Raw genomic sequence first — 24434 nt, forward strand, 5'->3', positions numbered from 1 at the left:
CCTACATGGGAGTTGCTGAAGATTGTACCTGGAACCTTTTGTGTTGGTACTAAAGGGTTAAGAGGTAACAAGTCGCTCTAATCACTGAGCAGCTGGAAGTCATTAAGCATCCAGGAATGTGAGTTAGTTTGTATAAATAGTCAGTTCACCCATGTGTTTTCTCTCTCCCCCCCCCCACCTGACTCGCAGACTCAGTTTGTGGCCATGGGCGTGTTTGCTAGTATGAGTTAAGTTTAGAGTAAAGTTTTCTTTATGCCGGAGATAAAAGCATGTGTGCTTTATCGCCAGGGCTTTTTCTTTTGTAAATAAAGTTTTTTTCCTGAGTTCCAAAGTGCTTGCTCCAGGATTCTTCACTGAAAGGTACTGACTCTCCTGCCTTCTTCAACCGCTGCACGAAATTCTCTGCTGAGATAAGATTTATGGCGTTGGAAGTGCACTGGACGTTTACTTAACATTAAACTAATTAAAGTTTAATGGACATTTTGCATGTTAACAAGACGCTCTGTCTTTGAACTATGACCCTTCCTTCCACTTCCTTCCATATTTTAGAAGCATGCCAAAATGTTGGTGTCTATATTATGAACTTGAATGAGTTGGCTTTCAGCCATCTGAGGCTGGTTTTTTCTTTTCTGACAAATCTTGTAGCTTGGTTTGTAGGATTGTTGCCACATTCCATGTTGCTACAGCACCTTTCTTATTGCAGCCTTTCTTGTCTTTTTTCCATTTAGGTCACTCTTCCTCAGCCTAGTGCCCTCCAGCTGTTTTGGACTTCAATTCCCATTAGCCAGTGCTGGAGGAGCTGGTGGGAGTTGTATTCCAAAACAGCTGGAGGGCACCAGCTTGGGGAAGGTGCACCACAAACATAATCAGAAAAGTTCAAGTTAGCCTAATGCGTCAGCAGCCAACGTCATGCCCTACAGATGTTGTTTGATGAGAAAGGAATGATGGCAGTTGTAGGTCAACAACATCTGGAGGGCATACCTTGACTCACCTTCCCTAGTTTTGGATAATTCCCCTTTTCCGTTCCTTTTATTCCAAATGAGAGGTGGATTTTGACAGGGCAGAAAGCAAGTTCAAGGTCTAAAGGTTTAGATTTTATATGCAACAAATAATATAGCAAGCAACAACCAATCACTGCCTTCTCCTATTAGTGCAAATGTGCTCGTTGTTTTTCAGTTCCCATGACTCAAATTGCCTATTGCGCTCAGACTGTCTGCAGCTATCCCAGTGAGCTTAACTCTGCCCCGGATGGGCCCACTCTGTGTTGTTTCTGTTGTTTCAACAGTGTCCTGGAACCCTGCTGGCTACTCCAGTTCTGTAGAACTGTGTTGCTGTCTCTAAGCCAATTACAGTAGCCACAGCCTCTTTTAGGTTCAGCTGAACAGACTAGGTCAAGAGTTCACGAATTAATCAGTTTGTTTAAGCACATTAGCATAACACATTTAGCAATAAGAGGCTAATAAAAGCACATACAAGGCAAACTATACCTCTCATGTAGATCATTGTCTCTCTGGGTTAGGCAGATTGTCTGGATTTTTTTACTCCAGGAGCCGAGAACATTGATGGATCAGGTCTTCTCAGACATCCAAGGTCCTCTTTGTTCTTCATGTTCACAGTGGTGGAGACAGCAGAGCAGAGCCATCCTTGCTTCTTCTTTTTTGTGATGATGGCTCCTCTGTGTGTCTTTGGCTCTCTGTCCTGGGCTCCAGGCTTGGTGAGTTCCTGTAGACAACCAAAGAAAAATCTCATATAGTCCAGTGTAAACGTGTACAAAAATCAACAGCGATTTCCCCTTGCAATAGGTTTCACGCTTGAGACTGAGCAGTGACTGGGTAGCTTTTGCCATCCTGGTTGTCCAAGACATGCACCTTGGCACATTTCTTTGTACTTTCCATATGTACTTTTCAACTACAGGCATTTATTCATGCATTAGCTAAAGCATCCAAGTTAACTCAGGTGTTTCCTGCAGATGGGTGCTATGAGAATGGACCTCGCACCTTTGATAGTTTAACCACAAATTTAACTTAACTTGCTACAACATCATACCTGCAGTCCAGCATGCAGAAAACAGGCCATCATACCTCAGAGGATTTCCCTATCCCCAGAGTTCTACATGGTCATTTATGCTTAGAACCATGTTTCCAGATCGTGAGGATTTGTGGGTTCCAGAATCATTGCACCCCTTTCCAGTTTTTCTTGAAATAAATTAAACATGCTTTTAAAAAATAGTTTTTAGGAGGCAGTTCCACTCATCGCAAGCTTTTTGAGTGTGAAGGAGCACATGCTGCAGCCTTCACCAAGGGTTACTCTGACATTTTATGTTGTTTGAAGCTTGTGGGCCAATGGTTGCACACACTATCCAAGCATTGTTCTTCTGGTTGTCTGCCACAATCATTGTTCATGTCATTTGGCAGCTCCTTGGACGTTTTTTAAAGGCTAATAATTAGAACTGGTAACTGAGTAGCTGACAAGGTACAGTGGTACCTCTAGTTACGAACTTAATTCGTTCCGAAGGTCTGTTCTTAACCTGAAACAGTTCTTAACTAGAGGCATGCTTTCGCTAATGGGGCCCCTTGCTGCCGTTGTACCGCTGGCACACGATTTCTATTCTCATCCTGAGACAAAGTTCTCAACTCAAGGTAACTCTTCCAGGTTAGCGGAGTTTGTAACTTGAAGCATTTGTAACCTAAGGCAATTGTAACTTGAGGCACCACTGTATTCACATTTTGCCACTGGTTTTTAAATGGAGCTAATGAGTACAAACAAGGTTGTAGACAGGGGTGTAGCTAGCAGCTCCGGCACCCGCAGTGATGGGGGCGGGGCGATCCGCCCAGGGGGGTGGCGTGGCGAGCTGCCCACAGAGTCCATTTGGCGAATGCAAGCCCCATGCTGCCGTTTCAGGCAGCACGGGGCCCTGAGCCACCGTGTCACTCATGGCTGCAGGCTAGGCCCTGAGGTAAGTGCCGCCCCCCACGGTGTGCCATTTTGTCACCCCCCTCAAGGATGGCACCCGGGGCAGATCGCAACCCCACCCCACCCCACCCCTTCCTATGCCCCTGGTTATAGATCTCTTTGGTAGACTTGATAAGTACAGGGGTTTTCCCCCCCCACTTCAGACTTTCACCCTAAAAACTTGTGGAGAACTGTAAACGGTGTGAAAGTGATGGGTAGGAGCATGGCAGTGTGCCTCAGATCCGCCTCATGTTTTTGTTTACAAGTGGAGAGATTTTTACACCCAAAAAGAATGAAAGAATAATGTGGTGTAATGAATTTACTTCATTCCCTCCTAACTTCACAACAGCCAAACTAGAAATGACATTGTTTTAGTATTGCTGTATTTATACACAAAATGTAAATGGCATTGCTCGCCCATGAAGAAAATTCTGAAATCCATATTTGGACAATACCTTAATTAGATTAACCAAAATGTCACTAGGCTTGATGGTAAAGGGATAGGACCGGGGGCCGGGGGTGGGGTGGAGGTGTTGGTTAAATGTTGGAGCCATGACAACTGCATTTGTTCATTTATAAGAGTTGCATTCCAAGATGGAATATGGGAGGAGCTAGCAAACATTCAAATCAGGCTCTTTCCGTGCCTCCCTTACTCTGTTCATCTAGCCCAGGTGTGGACAATCTGTGGTCCTCCAGATGTTGAACTACAACTCCCATCAGCCCGACTAAGCGTAATCAGTGCCCAGGGATGATGGCAGATATACAGCAACATTTGAAGAGCCCAAGGTTCCTCACACCTGATTTAGCCTGATGGAGAATTCAAAAGTTTATGCACCATCTTATGACATTTTTGGTCATTGCCATTTCCAGGATAGCTACAAATAAATAAAAACCGTTTTAAAAATCTAACAACACTTTAAAGGTCAAGGAATTGTTTTTAAACAATCATTGCAGCTGGGAATCATGTAATAATGGCATCTTGTCACGATGCCAATGAAATTACATGCCTAAGTAAAATGTACAGATTCATCACTGTCTTCCTTTTTAAGGCACATTATGTGATACAGTTAGTACAGCAGGAGCATTTGACCTCACAAGCTCTTATTTAAAGCTATTAACTAGTTATATGCTTACTTTTCCTTAAAAAAAATAGTATTGATTGAACAATAAAAATGAACTGTTAATTCAGTCAGTCATTTATTTGCTTAAAACCAATGGTCAGCACTAAAATGCACAAGGCCCAGTTCCCAGTATAAAATATTAATATTATTAATTCATTGGACGAGAACCAGAAAAAGCAAAAATTGCAAAAATACATTCAAACACTGTAAACAACATTCTATTAAAGAAATAAATAGAAGTCCACCATTAACAAAATATAGTGTTGCCAGTGCAAGTGCCTTGTTCTGTGAGTAGAAAGCCAATTCCATACAAGTTGGGTTTTTCCCACCCCCAAATCTACATTTTCTTCTCCTGTTGCAGCCCCAGCATACCATTCTGGAGGCCCCTAACCCTGACCATTAAAAACAGGATTTCAGAAGCCTACAGTTGGAGAAGGGGCAAGGAAACCTTGTATGAACAGAACTCCTCTGACAGGGTAATAAGGAGCAGGGCCTAACAAAATGATGAAAACTTTTAATCCAGGGCAGGATACTTATGGACCAATTTGGGGTAACATTAAAAAGTAACATTGATGTTATGACATGTCAATACTTTATGAACAGATGGAATTTTGTCACACAATATATCAATAAAGAATTATGAATATCAGGCATCGGAATAAACTATGTGTGATTTTTAAGTAAAGATGAATTAATTAGTAACTTGGTTACTGTTAAGCCCTCTTTTAGCGGTTATAAATAAGTTTTTGACTCTCTTTCTAAACGACTATGCACTTGATATTGATAAATATAAATTTTACTGGTTGTATAAAGGAAAATATTATGTTTACATCATTTGCACATTCACCAGTTTATAGATTTATCTACATACTTAAGATATTTATAATGTAGGATCAATAATTAAAAAGACATTGACCTGTCTATTTGTTCTTGTCCTGTTTTTCTGCATTGCAGAATGCATTGCATTGCAATCCATTTGCATTGCAAAATTTACAACCACGGCTGTATTCACGCCATACATTTAAAGCACATGACTTCCCCCAAAGAATACCGGAAACTGTAATTTGTTAAGGGCGTTGGAAGTTGTAACTTTGTGCAGTATAATTAAAGGTAATTTTTCTCATAACGTCTGCTCCTGAAGCTGGTTGGTTTCTTTTTTCTTTTTTACCATAATGGTTTTCTTAGATCCAAAATAACACCTTACATTTATGCTCAGGTTTCTGTGCTACACAGCTATTTATTTAATTTTTGTTACATCTTCCTTTTCTTCTACAGTAGAATTCAATGCAGCTAACAACACAAAAATATAAACAATTCAAGCATTCACAAATTTTACTGTTTGTCTGTCCATCCGACTGTCTGTTTTATTACATTTATAACCTATATTTCCTCCAAGGAGCTCAAGATGGCATACATAGTTCTCCTCCTCCCCATTTTGTCCTCACAATAACCCTGTGAGGTAAGTTAGGCAGAGAGTTGGTTACTCGCTCAAAATCACCCAGTGAGCTTCATGGCTGAATGGAGATTTGAACCCTGGTCTCTCAGGGCCTTATCTGACAAAGAAAAGTTGGGGAAATGATAAAATGCTTCTGAAAATATAATGTATTATTTTCAGTGCCGGAATTCATCTACTTTTCAAGCACAGGCTGTTTTGCCCAGGCTGCATAGAGACTCTTATTATTTAACTTACAACCCTGGCATTAAGAGTCTTATGCTCTACCAATTGAACCATGGGATGAGAAGTTATAAGGGCATCTAGCCCCCTATGGAAGAGTCTTCTACTTCTGTCAGTCTTTCTTAACAAGATAAAGCCATCATGGTGAAAGTCTGTATTAAGAAGAGTCGAGGAGCAAAGATATTTATTAGTCTTGCCTTAGGCACCTTCACTGACCTCATTCTAGGTGACATTGTCTTCCCTTCCAACATTGCTCTTTTCTGCAGTTTTTTTTGGGTAAGTTCCGCCTTAACCGTATTCCCCAGAGGCTTCTGTTTCAAGGCTTGTCTTACAACATTACTGTCTTATTTCTGAAGCAGCATGCAGGCAATTTTGGCTTCCCTTTTGCTCCCTTTTGCCTGGACCTGTGCAACTTGCCACTGAACCAACTGCTGCTCACAAGCAATATCTTCTGGCCTGGCAAAAGGTTTCAGCTAAACTCCAAGGTTTTGGGTTCCCCACATTGGAAGGCAAAAAAGAAGAGGAGAAGAGAAAGAAGTTTTATCAAGCTCTTTGTGGGCCCTAGAAGAAAGATCAGAACTTATCCAGCTTGTTATATACCCAGCTTGTCCTCATTTGGTATATTTAGGTCTGTGAGGGTAGAACCCTGATTGACCCCAGCTACAAAAGCTGAGGCTGCTGAACATAATATTGGGCTGAGGTATTGTTTAGTGAGCGTTGTTGCTGTTAAATTTTTGGATCAGAAATCCTTATAGATAGACATAAAAAATTGATTTGCCTTGACAATTGCTGGCTTTAGCACTATGTTTGTACAAAATATGTTATATGTTTCCTAACCAATTCATCTAGACATGGATTAATGTAGCTCCCTGTTGTACTGAAAGCTATTACATTTATGGAATTACAGTTTTTGACATGTTTGTGGTGTTAGGAGATTCGAGTAGCAACATAACTTAAATGTTTGCTGTATTGCTGGAACAGTGGTAGGTGAGGTAGAAATTCCCATTGAAAATACATTGCTTCTGACGTAGCTACAAAACAACAACGATAAAATAGGAAATGTGATACTTTTATACCTTTGGTTTTACTTATGTATGCAAGGATAATTCAACATTTGGTAATAGCTGGTGGTGGCTGGTGAATTTTGCAGTTGATGAGATTGCAATTAAACAACAACAAGTATATTTCTCCTTTCTCCCCAATATCCCCTGCACCCAGTTTAAACACAGTATTAAAATAAATCTGGTCAACTTGAGACCTACCTGGAACATGTGCATGATCTGGGGTAGAAGCGGGCAATGAATCTCAGCCAGGAAGTTTGAATCTTTTTGGTTAGGGAAGATGATGAATAGGAAACACATTTAAATTCTGTACATCTTTGACCATGGTTAGTAAAATTTTCTGCTGTATTCCGGTTAGCTGAATTTCATCTTACATTTTACCTTCTCCCAGGACCATAGGAAGCATTGAAACATCCTTTCTGACGGCAGAAAGAGAGTTCACATCACACACATCGTGTTCAGTGCTCTAGAGACAGAAACTGTCTCTTTGCCTAACCTATCTTACAGGGATGTTGTGAAGTTAAATGGGGAGGGGGGAAACCATGTACATCACTTGATGTCAGGGAGCCAACAAGGAAGACAGGGCATTTGCAGATCAGAGAAAGACCTTTTTTAAACTTGCATAGCGGATGCATTTGCTCAGGCTCGCTATAGCCTCTAAATAAGTTTCGTTAGTAATTTCTCCTTTAGTCCCTCATAAAAAGATAGACATGACACAGTCTTCTATAAAAGTATAAAGAGAGTTTACTCACTCACATTCTGTTCACAAATGGATCCCTGAAGGCAGACTTAAGTTAGAAAAGTAATATACCAGGAAACTATTCCATAAGGAGATAGTCCCTTTCTCCTCTCTTGGCTGGAAGCTGGAAGCCAAGAGAGCATCTTAGGCTAGGCAGATGTTCAAATCAAATCAAATATCTTTAATACGGTCAATGACCAACAAGCAGGCAGATGTTGCTTCTTCGACAAATGTGGTCAGACAGAGAGAGATGGCTGACCAGTCCTGCTCTTTTGTTACCTGGGCAGGTGAGGTCATGCCCACCTCTAGTCACATGCAGAGGAAGTCTATCCCAGCCTAGGAGAAACAGGAAGTTCCGACTGGCTGGTCCAGACATCCACTCTAGGGATGTTGTACTTGACTGCTCTTGTGTTTCACATCCCACAGTTTCTTTATTAAGAAAGCAGAACAGAGAACACACAGGTTGCTCCTGTCTAGATAAAGCAGTTGCTCAGACTGCTTGTAACTGCTGCCTTCACTTCCTATTCCTCTGTGTCAGGCCCCTCCCTCTGCCTACGGCCAGTCCCAAGAGACCCTCCCTGTTTATGTCTGGCTCACTGCTCTTTAACATGCAATAGACACCTTGTTCTGGGAGCGGGGGGCTTGCAGACTGTCAGCAGAGAAGCTGTCAGGGTAGCTCTGTGGTAGAACTGCCAAGTCTGATTCCCTGTGCTGATTCCCTGTGATGGGGCACCTGCCTGTTTCCTCCTCTTCATCATCCTTCAAGCTCCCAGCCTCCAGTACTTCCCAGCTCTTCCCCTCCTCTGGGGTGTGGCTGGTTTCCCACCACCAGGAGTCAGGATCCAAACCCTCCCCTTCTGTGCTTTCCCTGGGGGGTCTCTTGGTCAAGCGACTTCCACAACTCCTCATCCGGCCAGTCCCTGACACTTGAGTTCCTTGGAGGAAAGGAGGGGACATAAATGTAATAAATCCATAGTAGGAATTTTCAGCAGCCTTCTGGATAGTGGAGGACTCCAAATGTGGACTTTGCTAGCAAGGCCTCTGCCTTCAACACCTCCCCCAGATCTGGAATTCCTGTTTCTTTTATTCCTCTGCTGCCTCTTTTCAATTCTCTTTTATCCTCTTCCCTCCCTCTCTCTCATTGGGTAGGGTCAGGGCTTTTATAGCCAGCTGACTGGACCCCGCCCAAGATTCCCCAACTCCCTTTGCCTGTTTAATCTTTCCCTGCCTTCCTGGGAGCCTCCCCCCAATGTTTGTTCTGTTGGACCATATGTGCCCTCCTTCTGGCTCTGGAGTCCTTTTCTGTAGGTGCTCACCTCTCAAGGACCACAGAACCAAAATATACAAGGTCCCATTTTGACCACAGAAAATATGCACAGCTGGATTTTCCCCTGTTGCAGAGAAGACAGGTCTTTGATCCAAGACTACTGGAGCATGGCCAGCTCCAAGCATTTGTCTGATGTTGTCCGGCTCACTATGAGCTAATCAATCTGTGGATGGAGCAGGGAGGTAAATGAGATGGCTTTGCTGTCTGTTACAATCCGTCGCTGTGTTGTCAGTCCACTGTGGAGAAAGGCACAGAAGGGATTTCAAAGGGAAGCCATCACAATGGATGTTATGTGGTTTCTAATATATACAGCTCAGATGGGCTGAGCCTGGAATTCCCTTACTTGAGTTCAATGGAGATTCACATCAACTATTAGATGCTTATATTTGAAGCAACCCACAATCTTCCAAATATAATGTAAAAATATTTCTATGTATCTGTTATGTGGCTGGGACCATCTGTTCATTCAAACAAAATATACTTGAATAGAAAATATAAACCAATGTTGGTAGTCCACAGAAACACATTATTTAGCATGTGGTAGCCAAATATTTTATTTCAGGGAAGAAAATGGTACATCTCTGGCACATTCCCATAAATGTTGACACATTTCCATACATTTTTGCTTTCCATTCATTTGCTCGTTTAGGTCAGTATCAGCGATAAGCCTGGCTTCTTAAACTTATCAGATTTTGTTATAAACTGCAATCCCTGGTCTGGATAATGGAAGAAACCAAGATTCAGAGAAAATGGAAATAAATATCTATGAAGGCCTCATCCTGGCTTCAGGGCGGGAGGAGAAGAGAGGAGAGGAGGAGCACATGGCTCACTCATGCTTGTGCATGTAATGCTAAACAATGGTTTAGCATGACACTGACCACAGCCAGTGCCTGGTCTAGTGTTTTTGGTACCAGTGCTATATGTTATGACATCCTTCTCCAACCTGGTGGCCTCTAGATAATAGCTGGACTACAACTCCCATCATCCCTTACCATTGACCATTGGGGGTGATGGGAGCTGGAATCCAACATCAACTGGTGGGGTTTGGGGGAAGACTGTTTTATGAGATCAGTAGAGTGGTGGGTCCATAAATTTTCTCAGTATTTAACAAAGAATATAAATGAGACATTACTGCTGTATCCCTTCCCTTCCATCTGTTGTTTTGCTTGTGTCACATGTTAGTTTGTAAGAGGGCAGGGATCTGTGATTTTGTACTCCATGAACGCACACTGATGGCACAGCATAAAGACCTTACCTTTATCTGTACTGTAGTATCACCCTTTTTCCCCCTTCATTTTTCATGCTTTCAGACCCCCTCTTTCATTTTAGACCATTCTTTTTCCTCTTGCTTTTTTATTCATGTTCATGACTCAGAAAAAGCAGTCTTTCTGATGGATTGTTTTTTTTACCACAATTCCCTGTTGCTCTTCAACTCTACTTGGGTATTCTGTTTGCACATAATCCTTACACACAAGCCGGGTGAGTAGAGACAAGCGGGGATATTCCCTGTAGGGAGTGAGAAGTCTCCTCTACTCATAGAAGTTCCCTGCATGATTTAATACCCTGCATAACTGGGGTTCTAAATCGTACAGTGCAGGAATATGCAGTTGTCTCATACAGGGCTCAAACCATGCTCTAACCAGCTAAGCTATCCAGGCATGTGGGAGCATCTGCAAGCTCCCACTGCCCACTGAGGATGATGCCAGGGTAGAGTTTTGCATGCTTCTCCCAGCCTGCTCAACTCACGCACAGGGTTTACACCCGAACCAAGTGGAATTTCAGGCTCTGCTACCCCATGTATTATTCTTCTGTTGGTTGCTGTTTTTTCCTCCTCTCCTCACCTGTAAATGACAGTATGGATGACTAGATTACCAGCCACTAGACACCCACACTTTGATGTGGTCTTCTGTATTCACCATAACTCTCTGTGTTTTTTTTGCTCCTCTGAACGCCATCACTCCTTTGTTCCACAATGTCATTTTCCCCCAGATTTTAGGCCTCAACGGCCCATTTGTAGGGTCTGCTGTTTAAATATCTTGCCAGGGAAGCAAAACATTCATTTTACTGATCCCCAGCAATAACGCCTTCTGTAGATAATGTAGACAGGCAGATAATGTAGACTGTATGACCTTTAAAAGTCAGAAATAAGGAGCTAATTAAAAAGTTGTGAAGTGACCTAAGATATAATTATAGATGCTGACCTACTTAATACAGCTTGAACACAAAGTAATAGGTGCAATTTGGGTGCCATTTTCTGTTAAATAACTACATTGTGCCTATAAAAAAAACCAAAGAACTGGGAGAGAGGTCAGGTTTCTCCAGTCTATTATCTTGCACTGATGTAAGTTCTATTGCAACAGGGTAGAAATGGTTTTGTAATTTTATTCTGCTTGATATACATTCACAACAGAGGTAAAGACCCAAAGAGCTGTTTAGCTACATGAAAGGATTTGAGTCTGTCCTGTAGTTTTATATTTTAAATATGAGCTGTAGGTAGTTTTACTCTGCCCATGGGCCCAGAGGATGCCATTGATTGGCTATAAACAAATCTGACTGCTTTTAATTGGCTTCCCTGGGGAAATGTAAGCATCGGCTAAACTTCAGTGCTGTGGCACCCACCAATAGCATACCATCTTGCAAAGACAGACACAAGAGATACCTCGTGGGGCTAAAAGAAAACAGACCAGCAGAGAGCCAACTGTATGGGAAGTAATCCTTCCCTTGGTGCAGTCAAAAAATGTCTGAAATGTCAGACTCCATCCCATCTTGTCACTTCACGCCAACCCCCCAATTCTTTGCTTTGAGTTTGAACTACAAATTAGCCCTTGGCCATGGCCTTACCATATGTCTGAAGCACCCTTATAGCACTTAGATAGCCCCGGCTTCCCCCAAGGAATTCTGGGAACTGTAGTTTGTCAAGGGTGCCAAGAGTTGTTAGGAGACCCCTATTCCTATTGCAGAGCTACAGCTCCTAGAGTGGCTTTTTTATGGTGACACTACAGTATTCATTTAGAAATTTGGAATTGGTTTGTGGCAAAGATTCCAACAAGGTGGTTTTATTTATTTATTCAGTGGTTCGACCGGAATGGTGAGGGAGAATGAACTGCAGGTTGATAGCAGGTTGAGAGGAAAGTGGGATCTGGAAGAAGCCTCCCCAACTCTGCACCCCGTCCCCCAACCCCAGCTCCTAGAGTGGCTTAACAATCAATCCCTCTTCCCAGAGCACTCTGGGAAATGTAGTTCTGCGAGGGGCTAATTAGGACTATGCTGGACAAGATGGTTTTTTTCTCAGATGTGGAAGGGAAAATATGGGGGGACTCGTACCGCCCACATCCCACTGGTGGAAAAGCAGCTGGGGAAGGATGGTAGCTCAGTGATTTGAACACAGGCAGCTGTGTTATATTGAGCCAGACTGTTGGCCCATCTTAATCAGTATTATCCATACTAGAGGAGGAGAATCTCAGGGCCAGTGGCCAATGTGGCCCCTCAATCCTCTCTATCTGGCCCTTGAGGCTTTCTCCAGGCCTCCTTCCCTCTTTAGGCACATCTGCTGCTCTGCTTCATGCCCTCCTTGAGAGTTTTTGCCTGGCTGGAATGTGTCCTTGCTTGCCTGGAGGGAGGATAGAGAGGGGTGTTTGTGCAGAAACCAGTCTGCTATAGAAAGGTAAAATCAACATCCATTGCTTCACCTACTTTTGCTCTGGTCCTGCCCATCACTGGTATGTGGTCCCAGGAAGATTGACCCTTGGGCTGAAAAGGGTTATTTATCCCTAGCCTACACTGGCTAGCAGTAGCTTTCCAGGGTTTCAGGCAAAAGTTACCCCTCTTCCTCCAGCCCTAGCTATTACAGTGGTACCTCTGGATGTGAACAGGATCCATTCTGGAGCCCTGTTCGCATCCTAAAGTGACCGTAACACGCGACTGCGCACCTGCGCATGCGCGGGTTGCATTTTGCCGCTTCCACGCATGCGCGTGACATCATTTTGCGCATCTGCGCATGCGTGAGCGGCGAAACCCAGAAGTAATGCGTTCCATTACTTCTGGGTCACTGCAGAGTGCAACCCAAAAACGCTCAACCTGAAGCGTATTCATCCTGAAGTATGACTGTATTATTATTATTATTATTATTATTATTATTTGAATTTATATACCTCTCTATACCTGGAGGTCTCAGAGCAGTTCACAAAAGACTGTCTAGCTGTGTTCAGGTTGCAAACCTGTTTTCCTGGAGGCTAAAAGCTGAGCTTGGCTTTTTGTCCTGAATCTGCATGATATATGCTGCTTTAGAAACATGTGACAGGAACTTTTGAGATGTCACTCTGCTGGCTGCAGTGCCCTGAGAGAAGGCAGGAGTGAAGAAGAGCAGGGCAGGGAGCTAATAGCCACCAGCTCCTGAAGCTTGGGAGAGAATATATTTTGTTTATTCTAATGTATTTTAAATTGTAAACCGCCTTGGGTTGACTTGGCAGGAGGGTGGCATATAAATGCAATATATAAATAAACTTAAATCCATTAAATTTCGGGTTGTGGGTTGGCCTTTGTGTTAGTGAATTGCTTTCACTAGATTTTGGTTCAGGCTGTGTATGATGACTGCAAGTCTTTGATGGAAAATAACTCAGCAGAGCAGATTTGGACAACATATGGCCTGTTGGTTACATGCAGCTCCTGAGGCACACTTGTACAGCCTGTGTGATCTGGATCATTATTTTTTTTATTAAAAAAAGAAAAGAAAAACCCTTCTGCAACTAAAACAGGCAGGTTTATCTGCATGTGATTTATCAAGTCATGATGTATTTCTATTGTGCATGAGAAACATTGGTCAGGTTCAGATGTAGAGATCTCTGTTGTATCTTTTTGTACCCTTGTTCAACAGATTGTGATGTGAAGCAGCATATAAATTGTTGAAATAAATAACTAACTCAGACCAAGAAACTATGGGGTTTGTTTGTTTTTCAAACTGAGAACATTGTGAATACTTCTTAAGTCTAGACAGGAAATCTGTGGTTAATGCTCTGGCGGCAAACTGGTCAAAGTTTATCAGCATGACCCAGGAATATACCTGCTTTCAGGGACAAAGGAATGTATTGTGTGAAACATCTCTACTAACTTGTTCCAAACCAAATGTGTTTCCCCAACCAACAGGGCAATCATTAGTAAGTCCCATTGAGTTTAATAGGTCTTACAGATATAGGGATCTGGGGTTGCAACCTTGATGATCTGTAAATGTGAAGGAGTGTCTCCACCCCCATCGTTCTACCAGGACACTGAGGTCCAGCACCGAGGGCCTTCTGACAGTTCCCTAACTGCGAGAAGCCAAGTTACAGGGAACCAGGTGGAGGGCCTTCTCGGTAGTGGCACCTCCCCTGTGGAACGCCCTCCCACCAGATGTCAAAGAGAACAACAACCACCAGACTTTTAGAAGACATCTGAAGGCAGCCCTGTTTAGGGAAGCTTTTAATGTTTGATGCATTACTGTATTTTAATATTTTGTTGGAAGCCGCCCAGAATAGCTGGGGAAGCCCAGCCAGATGGGCAGGGTATAAATAAATTATTTTATTATTATTATTATTATTATTATTATTCAGCTAAAAAGCTCACTGGATATCTTTTGGTAATTGTGGGTTTTGTTTTTTTTTTCCCTCAGGAAAAAATCTTTCCTGTTTTCAGCTCTTTATGCTGCCTTTATATTTGGTGGTCGACATCTAATGAACAAACGAGCAAAATTTGAACTGAGGAAACCACTAGTGCTCTGGTCTCTGTGCCTGGCAGTCTTCAGGTAAGTTGAGGAATATGACAAGAATGCCCCTGACAATCAATATCCTATAATGCAGCCTTCCCCAAACTGATATCCTCCATATGTTTTAGCCAGCCACTCCCCTCAGTCCTGGACACCATGGCCAATGGTCAGTGATGATGAGAGATGCAGTTTAACTACATTATTATTATTATTTATTAAATTTATATGCCCTCCTATACCCACAGGTTCAAGGCGGTTCACGGGATAAAGGGCACCAGGTTGGGGCAAGGGCAGTCTTTGGTCATATGGCACCTTGAGCAAGGATAAAATCCCCCCCCCCCATTTCCCCACTTTTTCATGCCTTCCTGTGACTTGGACCCAGGTCACAGACCCACTTGACATGAGTTCAGTCGTGATGCACCCACCACTTGACCTCTGCTCAGTTAGTCCTTAGTAGCAGGCAACACAAACCAGCTACTATGATAGCTCTAGAAGCTGTCTGTTCTTAGAAAAGCTAATTCTGTAACCTAGCAGCCTCTGTGGTTGGGAATTTTCACATCAAAAGTACAGACAGGAGGTCCAGGCAGTGAGCTCACTCCCTCTCGCCTTCCATTCTGCGCCCCCCTCAGTTCAGCGGCCTGTGTGAAGGAGCCACCTTAACAGTCCTAAATCTGGCCTTGGTGTGGGAAGGCTGCTTTAGTTACTGCCAGTTTCTTAACCGCTTTCTCCAGCACACTACAAGCATTGCGACAGGAAGGAAGACAAAAACCACAAGGCTAGGCAAAGTGTATGAGCGAGAAAATTGCATTGTGCTACTGCCAGCTGCCCTAACATTGCAAACTTCGGCATTCAGTTGGTACCTGCACCAGGAACAGGCGTTGAAAAGGCTGGATTGAAATAAATGAAAGGCATGCAAACATGTTTCCCACATGGTGAAAGCACCCCCATGTGGCAAGAGTCTAGATTTCACATCCTGAAAAAGCATGCTTTCTGCATGGAACCTAATGGCTGTTGCAATAAAGTATGATTTAAAAGAACAGTGTAACTTTCAATCAGACCTGACATCAGCATGCAACCATTTTTGTTACCACCGCTGATGCCTGATCTAGCCCCCCACCTTTAATATAAGCTAAAGCATTCCTCTATAGCCAGACTGTTGGCCTTTAACTATCTGTGGCCTTTTAGAAGTGGGTGGGATGTTTTTCATGTATTTCTCTTTCCTCTTGGTTTTAATGTATCTATGTGGGATTTGTTTTGTTTGGTTGGGTTGCCTTGTGCAAGATATAATAATAATAATAGTCTGGGAACTGCCATTTTAATTTCCCACAGTGCCCTGGTGTGCCAGTTAGCTGTAGGCTAAATTCAGGGTGATGGCACTGGTATGCAAAACCCTACATATCTTGGGACCAGGATACCAAAAAAATCATATATAACATATATACCCAATGGATTGCTATGCTGTGCAGGGCAGCGCCTCCTGCAGATACTGTTCCATGTGTTTGGTATAAGAATCAGAGATTTAATGTGGTGGCACTTTGAAATTCCCTCCCTTTATTTATTTATTTAGCCACAATTTGAAATACAAAATTTTTAAAAAACACAGTTTAAAACAGCTTAGAACCACTGATTGAAGCCTTTTTCTTTTCACCAATTTATTATAATTGTATTAGAACTCAGCTTTTCCTTCCAGCCATCTGAAACTTTCCATGCCATTTATAATCTGCTTAAACTATTTTATAGTTTAGCCTTATTGAGTTCATTTATTTGCCTCACGGCTTTCTTACTTTTTTCATTGTTTGCTCAGGATAATTTTCAACAGGCACATAGATACATACTTTTCAGGGCTAAATATTCTAGTTGCTATAACAACTGGATACCTTTGATCTTGTAAGAACCTTAAAGAGTATCCTCTAGAAACAGGTATTCTGCCTTTTCGGATTACTGTTCAAATCTCCAGATTACTGCAGTATTCTCAGATTCTGTTTGGAGCCTAGCCCTCTCCCACCGACCCCAGTAACTTCACAAGGCTACATCCCTGAAGTATTCATTAAGGATTATTTCAGTGTTATACCATGCTTATGAATCCCTCCTGTGCCATCCTAAAGATTATTAAGTGGCTTCCTTAATTCCAATGAGATCTCTTGCCAAACAGAGTTTTAGCTAAAAAGTGAGTATTGCCTTTGCATATAAAATCCAGAAGCTGTCCAGTCTTGTTAACTGTGAATGTGGCGGAACTAAGATATTTCCTTAATAAAAAAAATTATTGGTTATGCCCCAGTCTCTGCAAGGCCTTCAGCAGACTTTGGCATAATTATAGAAGCTTTGATATATTTATTTGTAAATGCTGAATTTACCCACAAATGTATTTGAGCGGATGAGTAATTTCAAAATAAAGGAATCTTACAAAAGCAAGGACACTCTGTCTTCTGTAGCAATGAAATTCAGTATTGATTAATTCTAGGGGGTTACTTGGAAACTAGATGTGAAATGCTATGGAGAAGGTATGGTGCTGCATATTTATTTCAAGAGTTCTGTTGTTCTAAGGCAGGGATAGGAAGCCTATGGACAACCAGATGTTGTTAGACTCCAACTTCCATAATATTGGACCACTGGCCATTGTTGACTGGCACTGATGGGAGTTAAGAGTCCAGCAACAACTGGAAGGCCCTGCGCTAAACTGTATTGACTCACCAATCATCCTCCCAACTAGAAGCAGTGTCTCTCACACAGGAGGCATGGAGGAAGCGTCCACTGTCTGTAAATGGGTAGCCTTGAACATAGATTCATAGAAGGGTATCACAAGGGTCATCTAGTCCAACCCCCTGCAATGCAGGAATATTTCACCCAGGACCCTGAGATTAAGAGTCCCATACTCTACCGGCTGAGCTATCTGTATGATAAGCTCTATGTTGGAGAATAACCACTGTCCATGCTGGCTGGGACTGATGGAAGTTGGAGTCCAACAAAATCAAAGGAACGTGTTTCCAATAAATGTGTTTAATAGCAGCATCCTTAACTAAATTCTTGTGTGGGAACTTTTTATTTGAGTATTCAGAAAGGGTGCAGTCTTCCCATGAGCATCTGGTTGGCTGCTATAAGAACAAGTTGCTGGACTAGATGCACCTTTGACCGGATCCAGCAGGACTCATCTCATGTTCTTAAATGGAGGTCAGGATAGGCACAATGAAGGTACTTCCTGCTTCTTGCACTCAGTAACTATATCTGGGCTCTCTAAGGATTTTGTCTTCTACTTTCTGATGATAACCGACTGCTCTTTGTTTTCTCTTTATGGTCATGAAGTATATTTGGTGCTGTTCGAACGGGTGCTTATATGGTGTACATTTTGATGACCAAAGGACTGAAGCAGTCAGTTTGTGACCAGAGTTTTTACAATGGACCTGTCAGCAAATTCTGGGCTTATGCATTTGTGCTAAGCAAAGCACCAGAACTAGGTGAGTGCCTTCTCTCCTTTCTCACTTCATGGGGTACATTTGGATCAAAAGGACAAAGGTGTGACAGGATTGCTTCATAGCAGTTCTCTTGTTTATGGTATATTTGTAAATCACCTTGATGTGCTTGGAAAAGGTGCTTGTTTGATTGCTTAATAACAGTGCTAGAAAAATGCCTTTAAAATTTTGCATTCAGTCAATATATTAATCACCCTACAGCCACTTGTATTTGTGGTCTCAAATGAGTTTTCCTCTGTGGAGCAAAATTGTAATATAGTTAAGTCATTGTGAGTCACATTTGTGAAAAAAATAACAAATACAGATAAGAATAATATGAAGATGAAGAATATGTCGATGACAAAGAGACTCTCAAAATTCCAGATGGAATAGTTGTCCTTAACTCGTACTGTTTGGATTATTAAGGCTCGTGGGTTCTACATTTGCTTCTGTTCCTCAACTATCTTCCAAGAGCAAGAAAGTAGCTTTTTAGCAACCACACAAAGTAACCATTCACCAACCCAGTGAATGGCCAATGCAGCCAAAAAAACCTTGACCCATTGGTGGCGCAGAGTCTACCTAACACAGATACGGTCATATATTGTTCATTCTGCAGTACTTCTACACCTATCAAAATATTGTATATAACCATCACAATCTTCTCAAGGGTCAAACTTCTCAAGGGCCAACAGAACAGCAAAAAACAATAATACAGAAATCAGTCATATATATGACTGCCTGCTCATATGCCTGCCAACAGGATGGTCTAACGAATTCCTCACCTAGATATAATGGCCAGACCTAGTCTCCCTTAATCCCTTAGTTTATGAAGATGTGTCTAAGCAGTTTCCTCACCAGCAGTTTTAAAAAGCTTGTAAGTAGCAAACCCATTTGCACATCTATGTTTGCTTATCCTGAAGTTTCTTAGGCAGATTCTAATTTGAAATAGGAAGCAGTGATTTGGCAGACGTTCCACAGCTTGTTTCTCATGAAACCTCACAGGGCTTCCGACCCAACAAAACAATGATGACTATTAAGAATATGCTGTTTCAGTGATTGCTGATTTTCAGCATCAGCCAGAAGGAGATATCCTTCATATTAACTTTGTTGTGTATCCTGCCTTACTCTCCTCTTGGGGCCCAAGGGAACCTGTGTTCCCCAAGTGCACTGACCAGAGCCAGACCTGCTTCACATCATTTAGAATGGTACCACTTTGTACCCTTCAGACTGCTGTTGAGAATGTCCAGTGCTTTTTTCTAAAAAAACCACACGTTTAGGGGTACTCTCATTTTCCTACTCATATTGAAATACTGCTTCCCAATGAGGCCAAACTATTCATAAAATGTTTAGGGGTATGCGTACCCCTGTGTCCCCCTAGAAAAAAAAGCACTGGGAATGTGTGAAAACCTATTGTGAGTTACCTATATTAGTCCTGCAGTTGCTTATGGAAATGGGGCAGTGTTAGAAACTCATGTGTATATAAGCTAGGCACCAAATGTTTCCTTAAACCAGCATTACAGTTGCCAAAATGGAATGTCTAGTTGCCATTTGGGGGCCAGACCGCTCGGAAGTTGTATTTTTTCAATACGATTTTTTGGTTCCTGAAATTTATTCTGATTGTGCAGATAAAATATAACGGATATAATTCCACAGGCTGTGCTATTAGTGTGTGAAAACAGTCAAGATCCAAGGATCCCCAGGCATGCACCTCCAGATAGTGGAGACATCAGGCACCATACTGGTGCCCAGGCATTTTAACTTGGTCACAAAATGACATGGTGAAATATGAAAACTGATTTACTAATCAGCTTTACTGCTGATTTAGGTTACCATCCTAAGCCCACTTCATTGGAAGTTGGCACCACCAGTTCACCCCCTTCCTCTTTGCAAGTAAACATGTATGAGGTTGGGTTACAGGTAATGAAGACACTGGTTCATATCCCTTACTAGTATTCTTTTGTTTGAGTTTTGAAGCAGGGGCGGCTGCAGGGCAGGGCAGCAATGTTACTGGCCTCCTGGAACCAGTGTCTCTGCAGCTTACCAGAGGGGTGAGGCAGTGGGAACGTTGGCACATTGCACACACATTGGTGGGGGTGCCAGTTTGGCTCTGCTGGGGCATCAGTACCACACCAACCTCCCTCACAATATACAAAATGATCTTAGAAAGAATCATGGAATAACTAAGTTTGATAGGGCATTGTTTACTTGCAATCTTTTCCTCTCTAAACATATCTAAAGAAATATGTTTAGATATTGATAGTTTTCCCATACAGGCAATTTCAGTAAGAACATCCCAACTGGAGGCTGTGATGTTTCAGTCTATGAGAGAGCGCTGCCATTTTAGCTGGGGAGCATCTCTTTGAGTAGATCTAATCTTCTAAGTAGTGTGTTAAGAACTGAGTTGTGGGGAGATTTTCTGTCTTACGCTGTCTCTAAAGTTGTACATTGTTCAGAAAGCAATTTGTATCTCTATAGGTAAAATTCAGGGATTTGATTCCAGTTGCACAATATTTTTCATTTGCACAGTACTTTTCTTCTCCCTAAATGTAAAGTTAATTTGTGTTGGAACCTATTGACATGACTAAATGTAATGACTTCAGAGACCATAGTATAATTAGGGCTTGGATTGATATGCATTTTCTTCATCTATACTTAACTTCCATTTTCCTCAGGCTAATACAAGATAAATAGCCATTATCCATGCTTAGAAAGATAATAGGTTATTTCAAAAATGTATTTTAGTTTTTTCTCAATAATATCTTCTGTGAAATGTCTGCCTTTGCTTAAATTTCATGCAAACCCAGTCATAAGCTGACTTTTGATTCTGTCACTGCAATCCTATACATGTCAACTGAAAAGTCCCATATGAGTTCAATGGGACTGACTCCCAGGTCAGTGGGAGTAGGATTGCAGCATCAATCTCATTGAAAAATTGATCTTTGCAACTAAATTGGACAAAAAATTCCTAAATGACCTTACACCTCATGGGTTTTGACAGTATAATCAACTGCAAATGTTCCTGGATGACATGGATGATCTACAATAGAACCACTTCAGTCTGGGTTTAGGCCAGGTTATGGGACTGAATTGACTTTGCTCACCCCACTGGAGGAGCTGAATCAGGAGAGGTAGTGGGGGATTGCAACCCTGCCATGCTTACTTAATCTCTCAGCATCTTTTGTTCCATTCACCATGGTGTCATCCTGGATCAATTGAATAGGAGAGGTATCAGAGATACTGTATTACGTTAGTTCCATTCCTACCCAAGAAAATAACATTGGGCAAGTACTCTTGTGCTATGGGGTTCTGCAGGGCACCCATTGGTCTCAAATGTCACTTAACATCTGAAGCTACTAGGAGTGGCCATTAGAATTTTTGGAGCACGGTGCCATTAGCATGCTGATGACACACAGCTCAATTTCTCTATAACAGGGATGTCCAACAGGTCGATCGCGATCTACCGATCAATCACAGGGTGTCCCTGGTCTATCCTGGTTGATCGTCAAGAAAGCTCAACAACTTTGGTCAATACAATGGGTAGATCACTGCCAGGTTTTTTTAGTGGGAGTAGATCACAGTCTCTTGGAAGTTGGACATCCCCGCTCTATAACATCTGAATCAGAAGAGGCTGTGCAAATTTTGAACGAGGGGCTTAATGGACTGGGTAAGGGCCAATAAACTGAGTGTGAACCCTGGGAAGATTGAAGTTTTGTGGTTTCCATGTCTGGAAGATAAGTAAGTTGCCTGTTGTTGGATGGGCAGGTAAATGTCTAAATGGGCAGTTTGGTGGTAGTCCTGGTTGCATCTTTGTTATTAGAGGGCCAGGTGACCTCCATGGCTAGGAGTGCCACCTGATTCACAAGTACGCTTCAGGGTTCTAACATTTTTCTTATGTTTTTTCCTCCCCCCAGGAGATACAATATTTATTGTTCTTAGGAAACAGAAGCTTATCTTCCTCCATTGGTACCACCATATTACTGTACTGCTTTACTCTTGGTACTCATACAAGGACATGGTAGCTGGTGGTGGCTGGTTTATGACCATGAACTATGGAGTGCATGCACTCATGTACACTTACTACGCCTTGCGGGCTGCTGGCTTCAGAGTGTCCCGGAAGTTTGCCATGTTTATCACACTATCGCAGATCACACAGATGTTCGTGGGCTGCATCATCAACTACCTGGTCTTCGCCTGGATGCAACAAGGCCAGTGTCACTCACACATTTCCAACGTCTTCTGGTGTTCTCTTATGTACCTCAGCTACTTTGTGCTCTTCTGCCATTTCTTCTTTGATGCATATGTTAGCAACACCAGAAAAACAAGGAAGGCCGAGTAAAGCTAGAAAGGAGAGAGAGAAGGAAGCAGCTGCTCATGTCATCCACAAAATGGCAAACACAAAGAGGGGGAGAGAGAAAGAGAGGAGGGGGGGACAGAAATGGCACAAGAAGGAAACATTTATATATGGTGCAACTAAAACTCAGCAGCTGAGGGACAGCTATGTTTGTTCAAAACCAGTAAGTTTATGATCCTGTCATGGTGAGGACTCACTGAATGATCTTGCATCTCAAAAGGCTGCTGTAAGACATCTTCCTTCTTAGACATCTTACTGCTCTTTTAAAAAACCAACCACACTTTTTTTTAAGGGGGGGGGGAAGCAAAAGAAGATAATGATTTTGCAAAATAAAATGTTAAAAGAAATGGTTTCCCTGAGCATAGATGACTTTTATTTTTAAAAAAGCAAACTAATTATTTATATATACTTTCTAACGTGTTGTTTTTAAAATACAAAACTTGAACAAGATTTGAGCAGAGGAAACACACAATCTGTGTCATATGAACATAGGACTTTGACCTGTCAGAGCTGCATGTAGCCCCATAGAGTCACCTCTGACTGGCAGCTCCCTTGCAAGGTCTCAGGCAGATGTTCTGCAACCTGACAGCCATTAAAAAATAAAAATAAAAACTCCAAGAGTCCCAGGATCAAACCTGCCATTTTCTGCATGCAAAGTACCTTCTCTCCCACTGAGCTCTGACCCCCAACAATACCAGGTTTTTGCAAAGTTAAAAGTTTTCTCCTTGGAAGAGATGAACCCTAAATGCTTCAATGTGAAAATGAAAGGTTAATCTTGAGTGCCTGCTGTAGACAGCCATTTAAGCTCAATTGAAGTAATAAATGGAGAGGAATTGGTTGGGTTTCTGTTTTGTTTTTAGTACTGTGTATTATGCTGTGAGAAGACCTGGTATGAGATATTGATTTGAGAATTAAATACTGTTGAGATGCAGTATCAGAAAGAATGTGTTCCCGTGCATTGTCTGGTCAAAAGCAATGCGTATAAAAGAGCAGTTTAATATACAGTCAGTTATAATTAAATATGCTTGGGGCTAGTAATAAAGGAGAGCAGGGAAAAGGAATCCAGGAGCTAAGAAAGGCAGAGTAGGCCAGTCCTCAACGTGCCCTACAAAATACTGGTGAGAAGCGTTTGAGAGTCATAGTACAGTATATAATTTATTTTTCTGAAGTCCAATTCTCGCACAGGATGGCTCTGAGTGTGATTGCTATGGGTGCATTTTGTTGGGAATATATCACCAACATCACTTGCCCAAAGTCAATTCCAGGGACTCCTCAAGCACAGGTTAAAGAGCAAGAACCATAACAAGGGAAAGAAGGAGTCTTGAGGTTGCCCAACCACAGCCAGCACTCGGGCAACGGACTGCCATTCTCACTAGAGTGAGAAGTATTATATTTCTCTTTAAATTTCAGCCATTATTTCCAAACTGGCACCTATCTTTATAAAAAGAACATGCAGATTTTATGCTAACTGTGCCCTCTTGTTTGTCTTTTTGGGGTGGGGGGGGAGGTGATTTCTTCTTTTTTGGTGCTGTGCAAACGGCCACCCTACAGACAGATCCATTTCATGCAGTCTCTTTCGAGAAGCTGAATAGATTCTGATGTGAGGCTTCCCTATGCGCACAGGGCCCATGAGGTGAGGTGAGGGGCAGCTGATCCTGCCTCCATGAACCTAACATTGCCTATCCCTCCGCCAACCCAGGACCCTTAACAAATTCCAGTTCCTGGGGGTACCATTTTCTGAATCACCTCAGGCAGCAGAGTATATTGAGCTGGCCCTGTGTGCACACATCCACCACAGGAATTGTTCCAAAAGCCATCTTGCGAATACAAAACATTATGGTGGGACTGGTCTTTGGAACAGGAAATGGTACTTTAAAATATCCTGATCGTGGCAGCATCCATTTTGATTCTGGTGCTGCCCATGATGGTTCCCACCACATGATCTGCAAAGTCATTTTCATGAAAGAAAAATTGCGATTTTTAAAAATTATTATTATTTTTGAGGAGACGCATGCAAAATGTCCG

General features: G+C 42.2%; 1 protein-coding gene across 1 annotated transcript in view; it reads left to right on the top strand.

Annotated features, from left to right (window-relative positions):
- The window catches only part of ELOVL6 (ELOVL fatty acid elongase 6), an 80297-nt gene extending 56426 nt beyond the window's left edge, over window positions 1-23871 (top strand). Inside the window, exons 2-4 of the mRNA XM_081209413.1 lie at window positions 14520-14651; window positions 17913-18064; window positions 21970-23871. Coding sequence (XP_081065539.1) covers window positions 14520-14651; window positions 17913-18064; window positions 21970-22394 — 709 coding nt within the window. The 3' untranslated portion in view covers window positions 22395-23871. The remainder of the gene's footprint in view (window positions 1-14519; window positions 14652-17912; window positions 18065-21969) is intronic.
- The last annotated feature ends 563 nt before the right edge of the window (window positions 23872-24434 follow it).

Source organism: Podarcis bocagei, assembly GCF_964188305.1.
Source record: "Podarcis bocagei genome assembly, chromosome: 9".
NCBI lineage: Eukaryota > Metazoa > Chordata > Lepidosauria > Squamata > Lacertidae > Podarcis > Podarcis bocagei.